Source organism: Physeter macrocephalus, chromosome 21 (assembly GCF_002837175.3).
Source record: "Physeter macrocephalus isolate SW-GA chromosome 21, ASM283717v5, whole genome shotgun sequence".
NCBI classification, from domain to species: domain Eukaryota; kingdom Metazoa; phylum Chordata; class Mammalia; order Artiodactyla; family Physeteridae; genus Physeter; species Physeter macrocephalus.
Window position 1 is genome coordinate 72,975,158 of NC_041234.1, and position 21,280 is coordinate 72,996,437.

At 37.2% G+C, this 21,280-nt stretch overlaps 1 protein-coding gene across 15 annotated transcripts in view; it reads left to right on the top strand.

Moving 5' to 3' along the window:
- The window catches only part of DIAPH2 (diaphanous related formin 2), a 919,875-nt gene that overhangs the window by 395,160 nt on the left and 503,435 nt on the right, over window positions 1-21,280 (top strand). For all 15 annotated transcript variants that reach the window (XR_008616350.1, XR_008616349.1, XM_055081634.1 and 12 more), the window contains 2 exons: window positions 12,689-12,790; window positions 14,636-14,730. Coding sequence is in view for 13 of the 15 variants with exons in the window: in XM_055081634.1 (XP_054937609.1) it covers window positions 12,689-12,790; window positions 14,636-14,730 (197 nt within the window). In the remaining 2 variants the exon portion in view is untranslated. The remainder of the gene's footprint in view (window positions 1-12,688; window positions 12,791-14,635; window positions 14,731-21,280) is intronic.

The following is a 21,280-nucleotide window of genomic DNA, read 5'->3' on the forward strand; positions in this document are numbered from 1 at the left end:
TGGGCATATACCCTGAGAAAACCATAATTCAAAAAGAGTCATGTACCACGATGTTCATTGCAGCTCTATTTACGATAGCCAGGGCATGGAAGCAACCTAAGTGTCCATCAACAGATGAATGGATAAAGAAGATGTGGCACATATATACAATGGAATATTACTCAGCCATAAAAAGAAATGAAACTGAGTTATTTGTAATGAGGTGGATAGATCTGGAGTCTGTCATACACAGTGAAGTAAGTCAGAAGGAGGAAAACAAATACCGTATGCTAACACATATATATGGAATCTAAGAAAAAAAATGTCATGAAGAGATTAGTGGTAGGATGGGAATAAAACACAGACCTACTAGAGCATGGACTTGAGGACGTGGGGAGGGGGAAGGGTAAGCTGTGACGAAGTGAGAGAGTGGCAGGGACATATATGCACTACCAAATGTAAATTAGATAGCTAGTGGGAAGCTGCCGCATAGCACAGGGAGATCACCTCTGTGCTTTGTGACCACCGAGTGGGGTGGGAGGGAGGGAGACGCAAGAGGGAAGAGATATGGGAACATGTGTATATGTATAACTGATTCACTTTGTTGTAAAGGAGAAACTAACACGCTATTGTAAAACAGTTATACTCCAATAAAGATGTTAAAAAAAAAATTTTTTTAAAACATCTATTGGAGTATAATTGCTTTACAATGGTGTGTTAGTTTCTGCTTTACAACAAAGTGAATCAGTTATACATATACATATGTTCCCATATCTCTTCCCTCTTGCGTCTCCCTCCCTCCCACCCTCCCTATCCCACCCCTCTCGGTGGTCACAAAGCACAGAGGTGATCTCCCTGTGCTATGCGGCAGCTTCCCACTAGCTATCTAATTTATATTTGGTAGTGCATATATGTCCCTGCCACTCTCTCACTTCGTCACAGCTTACCCTTCCCCCTCCCCATATCCTCAAGTCTATGCTCTAGTAGGTCTGTGTTTTATTCCCGTCCTACCCCTAGGCTCTTCATGACATTTTTTTTTCTTAGATTCCATATATATGTGTTAGCATACGGTATTTGTTTTTCTCCTTCTGACTTACTTCACTCTGTATGACAGACTCCAGGTCCATCCACCTCACTACAAATAACTCAGTTTCGTTTCTTTTTATGGCTGAGTTTTGTAAATACATAGATGTTATTTGAAAGCTGCCATGCTTGTTTGTTACTCATTGTCTATGGCTGCCTTCGGGAGACAATGGGAGAGTTGAATAGAATTGCAACAGAGACTGTATGACCTGCAAAGCCTGAATTATTGACTATCTAGCGGTATCCGGGACTGCCACTTACACAGTTCCTAGAATTTGCCTCAACTGCTTTTCAAAGGTTCTCTTGGTTCATTCCAGGAGTCTGTCGGGGTGGCAGTGATCACACTTCGTCAGCTAATGTTCTTTGGTTTGGGCTTCCTCATCAATTGCTCCAGTCCGCACAACCATTTTTAAAAAAATCTGGTGACTTCTCTGAGTCCTTGGGTCCCTGATATAATCTCTAAGCCTCTCACTCTAGTTCTTCATAAGTTACACAGAAATCAGTTCCTCCAGCTACCTAGCTCCTTCCCTAGAAGTAACTAATGTAATAAATGTCTTGTAAATCTTCCCGGAAACATTTATGTATATACCAGCAAATACATATCAATATTCTTTCCTCTGTTTTCCCCATAAATGGTAGCATGTGCTGTACAGTCTTGTATACCTTGTTTGTTGCATTTAACGATATTTGTGAAGATCATTCCATATCATTCCATAAAGAGCTTCCTTGGTCATGGATATAGCAGCAGAGTAGTCCGTTGAGTGGGACACACGATGGTTTAATCAGGCAGTCTTCTATTGATGAGCTTTTGGGTCATTTCAAACCTTTTGCTATTAAAAACAATGCCCAGTGATTTCCCTGGCGGTCCAGTGGTTAAGACTCCGTACTTCCACTGCAGGGGACATAGGTTCGATCCCCGGTCCAGGAACTAGGATCCCATATGCTGCGTGGTGCGGCCAAAAAAAACCCCCCAAAAAAACAAACAATGCCCAGTGTACCATAGTTTATTGAATCTGTCTCCAATTGATGAACATTTGTAATCTTTTGCTAGTAACAATACTGGAATACATAACCTTAGACATAAATCATTGTGCACAGATGTGAATATATATGGATTATTCCAAAAAATATATATATATATGGATAAATTCCGAAATAATTGGAGGGCCTGTTCTTTTCCAGGCACAGATTTAGGTGCTAGCATGTAACAGTGCACAAAACAGTCACAAATACCTTTTTTAAATGGAGCTGACATCAAAGTGGAAGGAGCAGGCAGTAAATAAAGAAGACATGTATTATGTCAGATGGTGATAACTGCTATGGAGAAAAATGAAGCAGGCAAAGGGGGAAAGGAGTGCCAAGAGGGAGGAGTTATGATTTTGAAGCACATCATCAGGAAAGATCTCTATGAGAAAGTGACATTGACCAAAGATCTGAAAGAAGTGGGGGAAGATCTGGGGATGATATAACCTCGAGTGCAAAGGCTCTGCTGTGGGAGTTGGTCTGGTATATTTGAAGAACAGCAAGGAAGCTAATGTGGCTGGAGGAGAAGGAATCAGAGGAAAAAGTTAATTTTAATACTTCAAAATATGTTTTCACTTTTTGCCAAATTTTATAAACTCATAGGCTAAGTGAAATGTTCTCTATGACAAATGAGAACAACTTAACCTTAAGAAAAGCCAAGCATCAACGATCCACTGTCATAGTCAGAAAGAAACTGAGGAAAGTTATTGACCCTAGCTCCCTCTTTCTCTCCCCATGCCTTTCTGCTGGGGAGAGTAAGAAAGAGCAAAAACTTATAAATGAGTCAAAAGCCAGAGCCAAGCTGCGGGTAAAGGGATTAACTAGAGCTTGAGTCAGGTACACACAGAGATTAAAGGTTAACAGGAAGAACTCCCGCCACCTCATTTGTCAAGTACGAGGTTGAGGTAAAAACCATACTTGAGTTTTGGCATTTAAATAATCATTTCAAATGAGGGAAACTCTCCCTAAAACCTCTTAGCTAACTTTATTTGTCCTTCCTAAAATATCCATTACCTGCTTAGCTATTGAGGCCCAATGGAAGATATACAACATTAGCTATGCACGTTGTTAAATATAGTGTCCTGGTGACATTTAGCAGTGTTCAGGAATTGGTTTAATGAACAGGTGTACAAGTATGTTAGTTATGCAGATGTTAATTTGCAGTAACATGTGCTGCCTGATTTGGGGGGTTCTTGTCTAAAATACAACCAGTAAGATTTGCTCCTTAATTAGGAAATCATTACAAAGTATGTGTGTGTGATTCCCACCATTAGAACCATTAGTCTTGTGCAATGTGCTCTAAACTTCGAGAACACTCCTGGTAATGCCATTCCTATGGCTTCAGGTACTGTGCAGGTGTCAAGATGAAATCTACCTTTCTGTGGGATGCTGTAGTTAGTTCACAGCTGTAGGCAATGTGGAGAGGGGAAGCTTCACAGCTGCAATATGCGGCTCTTGTAAGAGGAGACAGAGAAGCAATTTCCCAGTGCATATTGCATCAGCCTTTCCTCCCAAGGTTTGGTAAACAAATGTGTTAATCCTCACAAAATGGATTCACAGACAGTCGAAAACAAAATCTTGCTTGCTTTCCAAACTGACTAATCTTGACCAGTATTTTTTTTTTTTTTATCATTCTCTTCTCTATTGTTTCTGATTCCTGCTTACACTTGGTCCTTGGGATTGCTGACGCTAACTAACAGTCTGTAAACTGTAAAAAAGGATGGACATATTTAAGTATCAGTCTAGCCATATTTTTATTTTTATGTTGAAAAAAAGGTACTTTGCACAGGCCGATATAGCAAACATCCATGCAGCAGCCTCCCAGAATGAACAAATGCTAATAACATTTAGTCTTATTTACTACAGATCTTTGCTTTGTAAGAAATAAAACATTAGAGATAAAGTTGAGGTTTTAAGAGTTCTACTTATTCTAATATCACTTTCCTCCTCCAAGACAAACACCGTCATTAATCTGCTATCTAGTCTATGTTTTTGTAATTTTTCTGTATATATATATATGTGTGTGTGTGTGTGCGTGTGTATATATATACTCATCTACAAATAATACAGAAGATTAGTCTGTGTTTTATTTTTAATTTAGATGAATGCTAATATAATGCATTCACCATTTTCCACCACTTTTATTTTTCCATCCAGCATTGTATTTGGGATCTCTTCTTGTTGAAATATTTAGTTGTAGCACTGTCACTGTAAATGCTGGGTTGTATTCCATTATATTAATATACCACAATTTATTTACCCATTTCATAACCCCTGGCATGTGGGTTGTTTCCAGTTTTTGTACTGTTATAAACATGTCTACAATGAACATCCTTGTCTCCTTGATCATTTGACCTGTAAGTGGAAGGATTGGGGTATACTCAGGGTAAGCAGACCTTAAATATATTTGGTATTAATAAATGCTTATTTTAAGGTTGTCCTGATTTTTATTGCTACTGTTGGCACAATCAAATCCTTATTTCTCCACCTTGTCATCCATACTTGGTATTGTGAGACTTTTTTTGTGATTTCCGATTTGATGAGTGTGAAATGGTGTTGCCTTCGTTGTTTTCATTTGCATTTCCCTGATTTACTGATGAGGTTGAGCATCCTTTTATTACTTGCTATACGACCTTGGGCAAATGACTCAATTTTTCTCTTCCTTAGTTTCCTCCTTTGTAAAATGACAATGGTAATACCTATCATATAAGGTGATATAAAAATTAAATTAGTTAGTTCCAGGCACAGAGCAGATATCTAATAAGTTGATTTTGGTGGGGGTTGTGATGTTTGTGGTTGTAGTTACTACTACTTCTAGTACTACTACAACTATTATTGTTGTTTTAGTTATTACCATTAGTACACTTAACCTCTTTTGTGTGTATGCAGATACATATACATGTATATATACGTGTGTATATATATGTATATATACGTATATAAGCCTTTGTGCATTTTTCAGTTGTGTTTGTTTAATATTTCCAGAAATGCAAAGATAAAGATGATTTGAAGAGAGTGGAAGATAGCAATTAAATGAAAAAATCGTTGCAGCTATCATATAGAAATCATAGTAGATTTTCCCTGCCTGCCATTGTCATAGTTGCACTCATTTTAACAATTGTTAATTGAAGCTAAAATAACAGCTGTTTCAACTGGTACATTAAAAGTTATTTCCATATAGTTATAATCACTTCTGGAATTGTATGCAGGTGAACAAAATATGTACATATGTCAGGAGATCACAATTATTTTATTTGTATGATATATCTGAAATGACAGTTGGGCATTACTTGTTGAATATACGTGCATACATGTATGTATGAAGCTATATAAATTTTCAGTGTGGCTTGGAACACTACTATTATGAGCTTTATTTACCCTGGCTTTGTATATAGTGCACTTAATAGGAAGTGTCATATTTTACTTTTCCATATATTCCTTCTTTTAAAAAATATTTTATTTTATTTTATTTTATTTTATTTATTTTTTTGGCTGCGTTGGGTCTTAGTTGCAGCACAATGGGATCTTCGTTGAGGCATGCAGGATCTTTTTTTTCCATTCCAGCGTGTGGGCTTCTCTCTAGTTGTAGCATGTGGGTTTTCTCTCTCTAGTTGTGGCGCATGGGATCTGTAGTTTGAGGCACGCAGCCTCTCTGGTTGAGGCGCTCGAGCTCAGTAGTTGCGACACATGGGCTTAGTTGCCCCGTGGCATGTGGGATCTTAGTTCCCCTGCCAGGGATTGAACCTGTGTCCCCTTCCTTGGAAGGCAGATTCTTTACCACTGGACCACCAGGGAAGTTCTCATATATTCCTTATTCTATGATGTAACACATCAGTTGATGTTGATTTGAAGATAACAATATTATCTAATATGGAACTATGGCTTCCAATAACAAAAGGGAGATTTGCTGAGTGCTATGCACGTATTCATTCAAGCTATATTTTTATGGATGAGGAAATTATACTTGTTATATACCTTTTGGAGATACTTCCACAATTAGTAATTTTCCTATGACCACTTACTAAAGACATGTGAGTAGATATTTAAGTCTTGTGTACCATTATATGCTCATGCTAGGCTAACACATAGTAGGTGTTCAACAAGTATTTGCTGGATGAATGAGTGAATGAATGAATAGTATTGATGCCGACTTTAGGAATCAATCTTTCTCACAGGAATTTTGAGATAAATTAGTTATAAAAATTTTATTATGATTTATGGCAGTTATCACCATGTAAATCATTCAGTGTTACCCATTTATATTATCTTAATATTTGCTACAAATTACGAACATCTTGACACATGTTCTGTGTATCCACTGGGATAGTGGAAATTAATAGGGGATTCCTGAACATTGCCTAAATTAGATTGGGGAAAGAATGTAACCATGTTTACTTTACTTATGCTGATGATCATCCCTCAGCTGTAAAGGAATAAATTTATAGTACAACTGCATGTAAAAATCCATGTATTACAGGAAATATAAGAATACTCAGTGGGCATTTTATCTTAGATAATTAGTATCTTAATATTAACATATCTTTAATAATAACACAAATGTCTTTATTATTACATCATTATCTTCCTACAGACAGTATTTTATAATGTTTCATCATTATTCAGTCGATTAGCATTGCCAACTTAAGCACGCAAATTAATTTAATCCATCAGTTTTAAGCCCAGTGGCTGTATGGGTTTTCATTTGTACAGGGAGAGATCACATAAGACTGGAGGCCTCATTGTGAACCTGAGAATCATAGGACCATTGATGCTAAAATCAATTTTTGAAGTTTTTGTATTGAGAATTAAAAAACATCTCTAGTCTCATTCAAGTAATTTGAAATAATTATACAATCACTATAATTTACTTTGTTTTAAAATAAATTTAAGTTTTATTTTTTTCTTGTTATAAACACATTTAACATGAAAGCTACCCCCTTAACAAATTTTTAAGTGCACAATACAGTATTGTTAACTGTAAGGCTCAGTGTTGTACCATAGATCTGTAGAACTTACTTAACTTGTATAACACACGGAACAGTAATGCCCCATATCCCTCTCCCTCCAACTCCTGGTAGCCACCATTCTACACTGTTTCTATGAGTGTGACATTTTAGATGCCTCATATAAGTGTAATCATTGCAGTATTTGCCCTTTTGTGAATTGCTTATTTCACTTAGCATAATGTCCTCCAGGTTCATCCATGTTGTTGCATATGGCAGGATTTCCTTCTTTCTTTCTTTCTTTCTTTCTTTCTTTCTTTTTCTGTGTACTCTAGGATAGTGATTTTCTTTCTTTTTTTTAAATTAATTTTTATTGGAGTATAGTTGCTTTACAATGTTGTGTTAGTTTCTACTGTACAGCAAAGTGAATCAGCTATACGTATACATCTATCCCCTCTTTTTTGGATTTCCTTCCCATTTAGGTCACCACAGAGCACTGAGTAGAGTTCCCTGAGCTATATAGTAGGTTCTCATTAGTTATCTATTTTATACATAGTATCAATAGTGTATATATGTCAGGGACTTCCCTGGTGGTCCAGTGGTTAAGAATCCACCTCCCAATGCAGGGGCTGTGGATTCGATCCCTGGTAGGAGAACTAGGATCCCACATGCTGTGGGGCAACTAAGCCCGCATGCTGCAACTACTGAGCCTGTGCGCCACAACTGGAGAGCCCTTGTGCCACAGCTACAGAGCCCACATGCTCTGGAGCCCGTGCCCCACAACTGGAGAGCCCACACGCCACAACTACTGACACTGCATGCTCTGGAGCCCACGCACTGCAATGAAGAGCCCACCTACTACAATGAAAGATCCCGTGTTGCACAAATAAGATACAATGCAGCCAAAAAAAAAAAAATAGTGTATATATGTCAATCCCAATCTCCCAATTCATCCCACTCTCCTTCCCCCTTGGTATCCATACATTTGTTCTCTATGTTTGTTCTCTACATTTGTGTCTCTATTTTTTCTTTTCAAATAAGATCATCTATACGATTTTTCTAGATTGCACATATATGCATTAATATACGATATTTGTTTTTCTCTTTCTGACTTACTTCACTCTGTATGACAGTCTCCAGGTCCATCCACATCTCTACGAATGACTCAATTTCATCCCTTTTTATAGCTGAGTTATATTCCATTGTATATATGTACCACATCTTCTTTATCTATTCCTCTGTTGATGGACATTTAAGTTGCTTCCATGTCTTAGCTATTGTAAATAGTGCTGCAGTGAACATTGGAGTGCTTGTATCTTTTTGAATTATGGTTTTCTCTGGGTATATGCACAGCAGTGGGGTTGCTGGGTCATATGGTAGTTCTATTTTCAGGTTTTCAAGGAACCTCCATACTGTTCTCCACAGTGGCTGTATCAATTTACATTCCCACCAACAGTGCAAGATGGCTCTCTTTTCTCCACACCTTCTCCAGCATTTATTGTTTGTAGATTTTTTTTGATGACAGCCATTCTGACCAGTGTGAAGTGATACCTTGTAGTTTTGATTTGTATTTCTCTAATAATTAGTGATGTTGAGCATCTTTTCATGTGTTTACTGGCCATCTGTATGTCTTCTTCGGAGAAATGTCTATTTAGGTCTTCCACAGATTTTTTGATTGGGCTGTTTGTTTTTTTGATATTGAGCTGCATGAGCTGCTTGTATATTTTGGAGATTAATCCTTTGTCCATTACTTCATTTGCAAACATTCTTTCCCATTCTGAGGGTTGTCTTTTTGTCTTGTTTATGGTTTCCTTTGCTGACAGCCATTCTGACCAGTGTGAAGTGATACCTTGTAGTTTTGATTTGTATTTCTCTAATAATTAGTGATGTTGAGCATCTTTTCATGTGTTTACTGGCCATCTGTATGTCTTCTTCGGAGAAATGTCTATTTAGGTCTTCCACAGATTTTTTGATTGGGCTGTTTGTTTTTTTGATATTGAGCTGCATGAGCTGCTTGTATATTTTGGAGATTAATCCTTTGTCCATTACTTCATTTGCAAACATTCTTTCCCATTCTGAGGGTTGTCTTTTTGTCTTGTTTATGGTTTCCTTTGCTGGGCAAAAGCTTTTAAGCTTCATTAGGTCCCATTTGTTTATTTTTGTTTTTATTTTCATTACTCTAGGAGGTGGGTCAAAAAAGATCTTGCTGCGATTTATGTCAAAGAGTGTTTGCCTATGTTTTCCTCTAAGAGTTTGATGGTTTCTGGCCTTACATTTAGCTCTTTAATCCATTTTGAGTTTATTTTTGTGTATGGTGTTAGGGAGTGTTCTAATTTCATTCTTTTACATGTAGCTGTCCAGTGTTCCCAACACCACTTATCGAAGAGGCTGTCGTTTCTCCATTGTATATTCTTGCCTCCTTTGTCATAGATTAGGTGACCATAGGTGCATGGGTTTATCTCTGGGCTTTCTATCCTGTTCCATTGGTCTATATCTCTGTTTTTGTGGCAGTACCATACAGTCTTGATTACTGTAGCTTTGTAGTATGATCTGAAGTCTGGGAGCCGATTCCTCCAACTCCATTTTTCTTTCTCAAGATTGCTTTGGCTATTCGGAGGATTTCCTTCTTTTTGAAAGCTAAATAATATTCCATCATATGTATATACCACACTTTCTTTATTCATTCATCCTTTGATGGACATTTAGATTGTTTCCATATCTTGGCTATTGTGAATAATGCTGCAGTAAACATAGGCGTGCAGATAACTCTTCAAGATTTGAATTTCAATTCTTTTGGATGTATACCCAGAAGTGGGATTGCTGGATTGTATGGTAGTTCTATTTTAATTATTTGAGGAATCTCCATACTGTTTTTCCTAGTGGCCCTAGTGGCTGTGCCATTTTACATTCCTACCAATAGTGTACAAGGGTTCCAATTTCTCAATATTCTCACCAACACTTATCGTTTTTTAAAAAAATAATAACCATCTTAACAGGTGTGAGGTGATATCTCATTGTGGTTTTGATTTGCATTTCCTTTGTGATTAGCAATGTTGAACATCTTTTCATAAGCCTGTTGGCCATTCCGTATGTCTTCTTTGGAGAGATATCTATTTGAGTTTTAATCGAGTTATGGGATTATCAATTTTTTAGATTAAGTTATGGAATATTTAAGTTTTATAAGTATTAGAAACATATATGAAATAAAAGCATCTTAGGACAAGTGGCATTTTCTAGTCATTATGAAAGCAGGAACTTTTTAATATAGGAAAGCTTCAATACTATATACTTAAGTTTCATACATCATTGCCTCTCTTCAAATTCTATATTTATCTAAGCCTGTGGTTGTGATTGCTAAGGAATGCTTTTAAAGACAAGAAAGCCAAAGGTGATAATAGCCACTGGTCAATATCTACTGATCCTGGTGAAAACATTATTGTTTCTGAAAGCCTGTCTAGTTAAGGAGTTATTTTAAACTAGCTTTGCTCTAATGATTCTCAGAACAGCAGTGCCCACTCATGGAATTCTTATCATTCCTTGAACCCAAGATAAAACCAAATTGTATAACACAAGGAAAATATACTAGGATTCAAAAAACTAAACTGTGAACTCAAGATATTTAAGAGATGTAATCTTAATTTTAAACAGTCTGTTCATGTGAAAAGGGGAGAGGTTGAAATATACTTTTAAAAAAAAGCAAAAATATGAAGTCGTACAAAATGAGCATTATATATGCCTGGGTTAGTCAGGAGTCTGTTAGTTTGCAGGATAATCTTAATATGTCTTTCATACTATAGTATTTTCATTGTATATGTACTTTGTTAATTAGTCTCCCATAGTGGGATTTAAGGCATATTGAAAGATTAGGACAGTTTTCTTGACTAATCTGTTTGACTAGGACACATTTCTGAATGATACTAGAAGTAATTTCAATAAAATTCAGATAATTTTTTTATTGACAAAAGGACTGACTCTTGGACTGTTATTTCTTTATATAGAGTTGTGTTAAGCTGGGAGTGGCTTGAAAATTAGGGTAAATTAAAATGCTGATTATTTTATAGGACAGACACTGTAGTCTTAGATCCTTTGGGGGAACACTTGTGATGGTTTTAAAAGAATATCTTAAAAGTCATTTTTCTTCCAGTTGACCAATAACTGTCTTATCTTGTGTAAACATGGCAAACTACTTGGCACTCCCATAAGATCATGATTGTCAAGTGTAATTACCTAGCCTGATTGGACTCTCCATCAGTTTAGATTGGTCATACTTGTAGAGCTTAGCACTAACTGTTAGGAATTTAGTTATTCAGGTAATTATTTTTTTCTGTTATTTTTTGTAGTAGGTTCATTTAATTTTCATATATTTTGCACCAGTAAAACAAAGGGGGGTGTGTCTTAATGGACCCACAATATTTTGATACCTTCTAGAAAGTTTTCCAGATGCTCACATCTGTGAAAACCTAGCTTAGCAAAAAATCTACTGTGGTCGTGGGTTACTTTTCCTCTCAAGAAGATCAGTAACTCATTTGTGATCTCCTTAACAAAGATCAGATAAATACTGATTGCCTCAAAATGACATTATATTTTTTAAAAGTAATAAAGAAACAGCATGATGATGGCCGTGTGATTTAATGATGAAATTTAGCAGCAAGGGTTGGGCCAAGAGCATATCATTCTACTTGACTGAAAAATGTTGGCTTTACTTTTCTCATATTTTTTCCCATTACCTACAACCCTGTTTTTATATTAGAAGAGGTAAACTGCCAACACAGGAATATAGTGGTAGCTGTAGAATTTCTATGTAGTAGGGGTTTAGGGATTTGACATAGATCTTCATTTTCTTTGCAGACAGGATGTTGTTTTTCACTTTGGTTTGGGGGATGGCTTGTTGGGAGGGAGGGCTGGTGGAAGTGATGGGGGTCTAAAGCCCCTCCTTGGCACTGTCACTCCTCACGGTTTCAGGATATTTTAACTGTTTGGAACTCAAGGGTTACCTTCTGAATATAGCATAAATAAATCTTTCATTCAAAGAAAGCAAAGAGCACTAAGAAATGGTGAGGTAGACAAAGGGAACTTACTGAAAAAGACCATGTCTTTGAGGTTTATTAATTATGGGTATGCAAATAGGTGCTAACTGTGGTCTAACTTGCAGATGTTTCATGTTTATTCTTCAAAGCAGTCTCAGCAGGAGTTTTTATATGGCAACCTGTATAGCAGTTAAAGTTACCTTAGATATCTTTAAAGCAATTTCACTGAATTAAAGACCTGCCTAAATTTTAGCATATTTTAGGATAAATACACATCTGCCTTTTTCCTCAATTAGTCCAAATTAGGGAGATTTTACTATATATTTAATTCCAGTACTGCTGTAGGAACCTGGTTAAGGAGTAATTAATGCTGCACATTAGGTAAGAAGCAGCAATTGATTTTTGGTTCTATTTGGCTTATCTTTTCTGCTTAAGTGCTGATATTTAATTTGTAGGGAAACCTCTAACCAGGTCTATATTTTTATGTTTATCCTCTTCCTTGAACTAATGGAATAAACCCATTTATTGATTTGGGCATGAGCTTTATTAATGTAGTTAATATGCCTTACTAATGTGATTCTGTGTATTTGGATTAGCACTGTTATTATTTATGAATCAACATTTTTCTTTCAGTTCAAAAGAATGCAGAAGCTTTTGAAGAAAAGAAGACCTTGCCTACAAAGAAGAAAGTGAAAGAGTTGAGAATTTTGGATCCCAAAACAGCCCAGAATCTTTGTATGTAATTATTTTCTCAGTAGGGAGTGGTGGTGATGGTGGTGGTGAGGGGTTGTTGGATGTATTTAAAACAAAGTTATAACTTCTTTGAACAGGTATATTTAGCACCTACTAGGAACAAAATTCTGTGTAAACATGATTTAGGCTGCCTTTTTGTCATTCAGCCATAAGAGACTACCATAATTTAGCCTTGGCTAGGCCAGGTGAAATTTATGAATAATAAAGTTTTGGAAAGTACTGATCATTCAGCATTGTTAGAGGCTACAGTGAGAGGAAAGGCAGAGTTGAAAAGAGTGTTATATTTTTTTTCCTTCTGCCTAGGCCTGGGAGTGATAGTTTTAGAGTATTCACTAGTCACATTGGGCAAATCCTTTCACTACTATTTGCTTTATATTTGAAGGAATTGTGATGTGAGCTGGTTGTTAACCACTGTACTTTAAAATTGGTTAGTGAACCTTAAAGCCTTTAACAAAGCAGTCAACCATTAAATACGCTTTTCCTAAAGTAGCTGGGCAGTTAAACCCATCTTCATTTACACAGGTCCTAAGTTTTTTTTGACATAGTCTCCACTCTGTATTAAATTCAGCATTTTGCGTGTGTGTGTGTGTGTGTGACCACAGTATGCTGTGTTTATATTCTGAGGATACTAAAACACTATGTATGAGAAATTTCAGCACATCAAGCATTTCTAAATATGCAGAGAAATACCTTGGGAGTTTATTTTGTGAAGGAGTGTGCTATAGAGAATCAGATTAAAATAAACCACTCGTCATTCTCATTCTTTTGTCAGTAGGAATGTTGCTGTCAGAAAAGCAGTCTCCTAATAGCTGTTTTGCCTGTGTACATTGCTTACCCGACAGTCCTTTTTTTTTTTTTATAAAGTGGATGTTCAGTACTTTTTAAAAGAGAAAAACATAGTATGATCTTAATTGCTAGTTGATATCTGTCAACATTATTTATTTGGATTATGGAGGTCTCATTTGGTGTTTATGTCTAGGTAATCATTTGCCTGGACAGGGGAGGATGCTTTTTCTTTAGGTACCTGTGAAGGCATGTAGACCTCTCCATGAAAAAAAAAAAAAATTCTTAGGAATATATTTATGTTCTGGTGATAAGAACACATGTATGTTCTTTAAAAAGTATGTTCAATGGAGGTTAAAGTGGAATGTATTGTTGAACAATGCTTTCTGAGTCAGTGTAAGCTTTTCTAGGTATAATTTGTTGAATTATTCCCATATGACATAATATATATCCATTTAAGAGAAAGTTGACAAGGGAAATCGTTGATTCAACATAAAAGCAACTAATAGCATACCTCATGAATGTCATCAGAGATGCAGAGAACATCGAGGATTCAGACACTAATTTTTTCTTACGTGGGAGAACTGCAAAGTAGATTGATATGGTTTTCTTAGTATCGGGTTACTTTACTGTCATTCTCAAGAAGTGCTGTATTGGATGCATCTGACAATCTCTACAGTAAATTCTACGTTGAATTAAAAGGCCTACTTGAGATAAAATTTCTAACTTTTCATGGGTTATTTTGTATTAGCTTCATCTAAAATTCATAAACATGTAGTAGTCATCAGTGCTGTTAGTAGTTTTATCTTGTATATAAAAACGCATGAGCTGTAAACATTAGACTCTGAGTTAATAGGCCATTTTGCCTATATGAGTAGTATAGTCCATCAAATGGAAGCTACTTTTGTTTGTTCATAATTCTGTAGAGTAATATTAGTGACAGGAATTTCATATTTTGAGTCTATGAAATGGGAATCAGGTATTTATTAGGACTTTAAAATTGTGATGCTGCTCTCTTTTTAATAAAATCAATTTTTATTTTAGCTATCTTCCTAGGATCATATCGTATGCCATATGAAGATATAAAAAACATCATTCTGGAGGTTAATGAAGACATGTTGAGTGAGGCCTTAATTCAGGTAACTTGCATACCTTAATTCAGGTAACTTGCTTTTAAATTTCATTTTCACAGGTATTTCTAGATCGCTGTCCTTTCAATGGAGTTGTGTGAAAATGTTCTTTTATGTTTGGATAATAGAATTAGGAATATCTAGCTGTGTGGGACAGTAAGAGGACTCAGACGATCTAGGTTCTAGGTATGTGTCTGCCATTTATTAGATATGTGTCCTTTTAAATTTAAGTCTGTGCACATGTAGACACATCATCCTCTGTACATAAAATTGCATCTATTTCATCACCACAATGACACTTTTAGGTAGATATTGTTATTACCATTGTATGGACGTAAAAGTGTACAGGCCAAGAGGTTAAAATAGCTTCCTCAGGATCAGTGGGTGAATGGTAAAGTTATCCCTTGTTAAGCACTTAACGTGCTGGGGATTGTGCTCTTTATATATTTTGTCTCATTGAATCCTGCAACAGTCCTATGAGATAAGTACTATTATCCTCATTTACACATCAGGAAACTGAGGCTTCGAGAGATTGCCCACTGTCACCTAGGTGGTAAGTGGCAGAGTAGTAGAGCTGAGACTCAGAAAGCCTATCAAGACTCTAAAGCCATTGCTCTTTTTATTCTATTATTCTGCCTCCTATGGGCAAACTATGTCAGTTTGCTAAAGCCCTATCTTCTCATCTGACATTACTAGGTCACTGTGAGGATTACACCAAATAAACTGCTTGGTAGAATAAAGCACTCTATTAGATCTAATTCTTAGAATTCTTCATATGTTTGACCCTGTCTGGTTTAATTTTTGGAGGGAAGAACTGCAAGATATTTCATGGATGGGCATAGTCATTGCAGGTTTTTTGTTGTTTGTTTTTGAGCCACGTGGCTTGCTTTGATTTTAAGAAGATCGAGTAGTTTATGCTGTAACAATTTTGTTATACCTCGCTTAGACTGTCTCTAAATCTCAGAGCACCAGTGTCTGCCATTTGAGCAGGCTGTGTCTATATAGAAGTTTCTCCATTGTGTAGTGTAGGCTTGCATTACAGTTTACCCTGTAGGACTAAGGGTTAATGAGTTTATGTAGACTCTTTATTGTCATGACACAACTTTATTAACCTCAACAAAAGTTACACTGTGCTAAGAAATTCCCTTGTGGAAAAGTTTTTTGAAAAATGTGTTTTCTTTGTCCAGCTAGCCAGGTCCAGCGTTCTCTGAGTTGAAATGGAGAGCTGATCACATTTGTCCTGCCCGCCTTAGTCCCGTGATTCTTTGCACAGTAGTCAGAATGAGCAAGTTAAGAAGCCTAAATGTGACTTAGTTCTCCCTCTTTTTATCCAGTTGGACAGTTTCATTTTAAAGTACAAAAAGGCAGACAAACATCTGACTCCTATTCAGTAGTTGAAGCTTTCTAGTCTTTTCTGTATAATCAAATTTTAGTAAAAGACAACCATATTTTGAAGAATTAATCAATGTAGGCATTTATTTTGCCCATTAAAACTGTAGCTTTTCCTTCACACGCCTTAGTAAATAAAAAAGAATGTAAATATGCAGAGTGCTACTGTGATATTTATTTACCAGTAACATTAAAAACATTTATTATTTTTTAAGTCATGTTTTCAGCTCTTTAGGGAATGTAAGAAACAGAAGGAGTCTCACTTATGAATGGCCCTCTAATATGCAACAAGCTTTAAAAATGTATGTATAGAAATATATTACGTGGGATTTTTTTTTTTTTCTGTTTCACTTGATTTTGTAGCATAAACGATACATATTTGTTTCTCTCTTTAAATTGCCTGGTCCAGTTGGGAGGAAGGAATTGCTTTCAATTTGGAGAAGGCAGTAAATTATGTCTAAATTATTGAATTCAGCTGGTTTAATCTTATCCACTATGCAGTCAAAAGGACTGCTTGTGAAATCACATCATTATGCTAAATCTCGGAAGGTGAGTGAAGGAGAACCACAAAGTGTAGATCCTGCCAGGTTCCTTCTGCAAGTGTTATACCCATTGCTTCCGTGCATTTCCTGTTTGCTGGGGATGGGTTAACCTTTTTCTGTCTCATCTCTTCCTCTTTTCTAGACATCCATTCCCCTTTCTAAGCCTGTATCTTTCTGTTTTTCACATCTCTGTGTGTTTTATCACTTGCATCCTTTGCCCCAACAATTTTGTGCTTTCCTTTTGTTTAAAGCAGGCCACTGAAGACTTTTTTCCAAGCTGGCTTGCCTTCCTCCTCGATGCCAGATACTCTAAAATTTCTTCTCATTCCTTACCCTACTCAATCAAAACTCATTTTCTTACTTCTGCCTGTAGGAGAAGACAGTTTAACATGTAATTTAATAGTATGCATGATTGGAATTGTGCTGCTTGGGTACAAGGCACAAATTGTGAATAACTCATCTGAGTTATGAAAGTTAATATTGCGTTTATGCAGACAAATCCAATGTCTGAAGTATCTTCTAGTAAGGAGGAAGGTCCTGGGTAGAAACAGTCATTTCATTTTCAAGTACCCAAAGGAGACTGCTTCCCTCAGGCCAGAGAAAAGACTAGATCACCACTGCCTTTCTCCCTCCCATCCTAGAAAAGGTTTGCTTCAGTGATGCAAAAGTAACATCAATTTGCCATTCAAAGGAGCTGTTTACCATTTATGACTAATTACCATGTAGCACATTGATAATGCATACCATTAAATATGTATCATCAGATTAACTTTGTTGTAAGTTCTATTTGATTACAGTGCTAAACTCCATCCATGCATAATCATAGTTTGTTGTTCATGTGGCATGGTTGTCTCCTCATAACAACAAAAACAACAAAAAACAATTAAGGACACATTGCTTCCCAGAGACTTGAATTAACACCAGTATTATCTCTCCTAGTATGGGTCAATAAGCTCTTTCCTGCCAGACAACTAATAGATTTTAGTTATTTGGCAGGATACATCCTTTACTAACAAAACAAAACAAAAACAAACCCCCAAATGTTAATTTAATCAGCAAAAGAGAGCCCCAAATTTAAGGTTATTAATAAAAATATTAATGTCTCCTTTATTTCAAAATATCTAAATTGAAGCGAGAAACCAAGTTCACTATATGGAAGAAGTTGAAAAGTCCTAAAATACTTACAAGAACACATAGAAACACTTAAAAAGTACACCATATCCTGCGATTGTTGAGGAGCTTCTAATATATGCAATTATGAGTTAGTTCCAAATAATGTGTACTAAATTTAGGTGATTCTTGGAGTTATTATTTCAGCTTTGAAAATCTGCTTTAGTGTAATTTAATTTGATCTGTTGAGAGAAAACTCTAAGACCAGTGTTTTTAGGACATCAGTGGTAAAAATGAAATATTTGTAGGCACATTTACATATAGAACATTGACCAAAAAAAAAAGAAACTAGCAGTTTTAAAAAAGTGATTCAAGTGTTGAAGGAAAAATAACAGTATATTCTATTTTAGAACATCAGTGCATGCAAATGATTCTTAAATGCTGAGGAAATTCACGTTGGTAGGGAGATTATGGTCATATTCACAAAGCCTAAGCAGAAAAAAGATGATTAACATAGAAGGCAGTATAAAATTGCTGCAGAATAATTACAAAGATATGTATAAAGCAGGGGTTTTTAACCAGGGGTCCAAAGGCCCCTGGGAGACCCATGGAGAGAATTCAGGGGCTCCTGAACTTAGATGTGAACAATACTGCCTCTTGATTTTCTTTACCTGCTAACTAATATTTAGTGTTTCATCTGATTAACAATATAGGCAACAGACCAAAGTAGTATTAACAGTACCTCTAACTTTGTCACTAATAGAAATAATAAATGTTTTCCTATCACATTAAATTTGTGGCAGATATCTTAAAATATTGTTACAGTCATTACTACTTCAAAATTACACTAGTTATTAAAGCTGCCACTAGATCTTATTTTTTAATGCTTTAATCAAGAAGCACATCTATTATTATATCACAGTTTATTTTCTTAAATATCTTGATAACTATTTCAATATAATTGGTTTCTTTTGTATTTTTATGTATTTTACTTTATTCTGAGAAGGGATCCGTAGGCTGGTATTAAAGAGTTCATGGCAAAAACAAAGAGGATAGAAACTAGTACAGAAAAGTTTGCCAATCGAGATGGCAGACTAAGAAGTACCACATTAGAAGGGTGAGAGGATCAGCTACATTCTGACCACATTGCCCTTCCCCAGACTGGCACAGCACTGCACCGAGAGGGCCCCCTGGGCCTATAGTTTCTCCATTGGAAAAAGAGAACCCTAAGTGGACGTCTAGCTCCCCCAGCATTGTGGGACGCTTCCCAGAAGGACCATTTGGGCCACACTGCATAGAGATAACTGGGGGTATCTGTGGGGCTCAACCACTGGAGATCAGATAGAGGTGCAGAAGTTGAGGTGGGGCTTACAGCAACAGCACTTAGATCTTGGCAGACTGCATTTCTGCTTGTAGTAGTGCCCAAGCAGAGATCCCAGCCAGTGGCTCTGCCCATCTTCGGAGCCAAACTGGTGGCCCCATCTGGCTAGAGAGTTCAGTGGACAGTTCTGCCTGATTTGGGTGCCTGGTCAATGGGCTGTGCCAGCCATGGAGCTTGTTCTGCTGTCCTGCCTGGGCTGGAAAGCAGATTTGCAGCCCTGTGTAACTGCGGAGCATAGCCTCTAGTCTTACCTGTCCAAGTAGCCTAGCCTGAGAACCCAGGCCACTGTGGAGCCCATGCTATAGCCCTGCTTGGTCAGAGAGCCAAGCAAGCAGCCTTGCCCAACTGTTAAGCATACTCTTTGGCTCCACATAACCAGGGAGCTTGAACAGTGACCCTGGATAGTCTCAGAGCCCAATCTACAATAACACTGAGCCACGGAGTCCAGATTATAACCCCACCCAACAGCAGAGTACAATCTATGACCCTGCCCAATTGCTGAACATCTAGCCTTGTCCAGGCCTGCAGCCTCACCCAAGCAGGGAACCCAGCCAGTTACCCTGCCCAATTGTGGAGCATAGCCTGTTGCTTCTCCTGATAAGGGACCCTAGACAGTGACCATGCCTGACCACAGAGCACAGTCCCTAGCCCCACCCAACTGCAGGATACAGTTGGAAGTCCTTCACCACCAGAGAGCCCGGTCAGAGCATAGCCCGTAGCCTACCAGGTTGTGAGGCCCAGCCTGCAGCCCTGTGCAACATTAGGGCACAGCCTGGAGCCCTACTTGATGACAGAGCACAGCCTGCAGCTCCAACTGAACATAGTCCAGCCAGCAGTGCCATTCACTCAAGGAGCACAGCCTGAGACCTCAGCTGACCAGGAGCAATTGCAAAGCCCATTCATAGCCCTGCCCACTTGCCAGCCAGTAGCACCACCCTACCAGGGAACACAGCCTGTCACCTCGCCTGACCAGAGGTGATTACAGAACCCAGTTAGTGGCCCCACCTGACCACAGAGCACAGTCAGTAGCCCCACTCAATCTGAGCATCCACGCAGTAGCCCTGCTTGAATGTGGAGCTCAGCCAGCTGTTCCACCCAACAATGGAGCTCAACCAGTGGCACCCCCTCTGACCTCAGATACTGGGCAATAGCGTCATCCAACTAGGAACTCCAATAGCAAGCCCCAATTGCCAAAAAATGCTACCAGCTGACTCATCTAGTACCCCAGGTTGGGCTGATGAGTGAAGGTCTTACCCTGTGATAGCAAACATAAATTCTGGGAAAGAAGACCACTTACTCAAATGTGCAGATACTAATGCAAGGAGTCAAGAATCACAAAGAATCAGGTAAAAATGACACCACCAAAGGAAACTAATAGGACTCCAATAACTGACCCTAAAGAAATGGAGATCTATGAACTTTCTGAAAAATAATTAAGCATAATCCTCTCAAAGAAGTTCAGTGAACTATAGGAGTACACAGAAAGACAACTAAACAAAATTGGGAAAACAATGCATAAACAAAATGAGAAATTGAACAAAGGAAAAGTGACCATCAAAAAACCACACAAACAAACAGAAATCCTAGACCTGAGTAATACAATGACTGAACTGAAAAATTCAATAGAGAGATTCAGTATCACACTTGATCAAGCCAGAAGAGAGACAAATGACCTGGAAGGTAGGCCATTTGAAATTATCCAGTCATAGGAGTAAAAAGGAAAAAGAATGAAAAAGAGTGAAGAAAGCCTACAGGACTATCAGTGAATTTCTCAAAAGAAATATTACAGTCCAGGAAAATGTGGAATGATATATTCAAAATATTGAAAGAAAAAAAAAAAAAAAACACCTGTCAACCAAGACCACTCTACCCAGAAAAGCTGTCCTTTAGAAATGAAGAAAAGATAAATATTTTCTCAAACAAACAAAGCTGAAGGAGTTCATCATCACTAGAAATACTAAAGGGTGTTTTTCATGCTAACATGAAAAGATGCTAATTTAAACTGTAAAAACATATGAATGTGTAAAACTCACTGGTGATGGTAAATATGTAGCCAAAGTCAGATTCTCTAATATTATAATGGTGTTGCATTATTCACTTACAACTCTAGTTTAAAAGTTAAAAAAAAATGTATTAA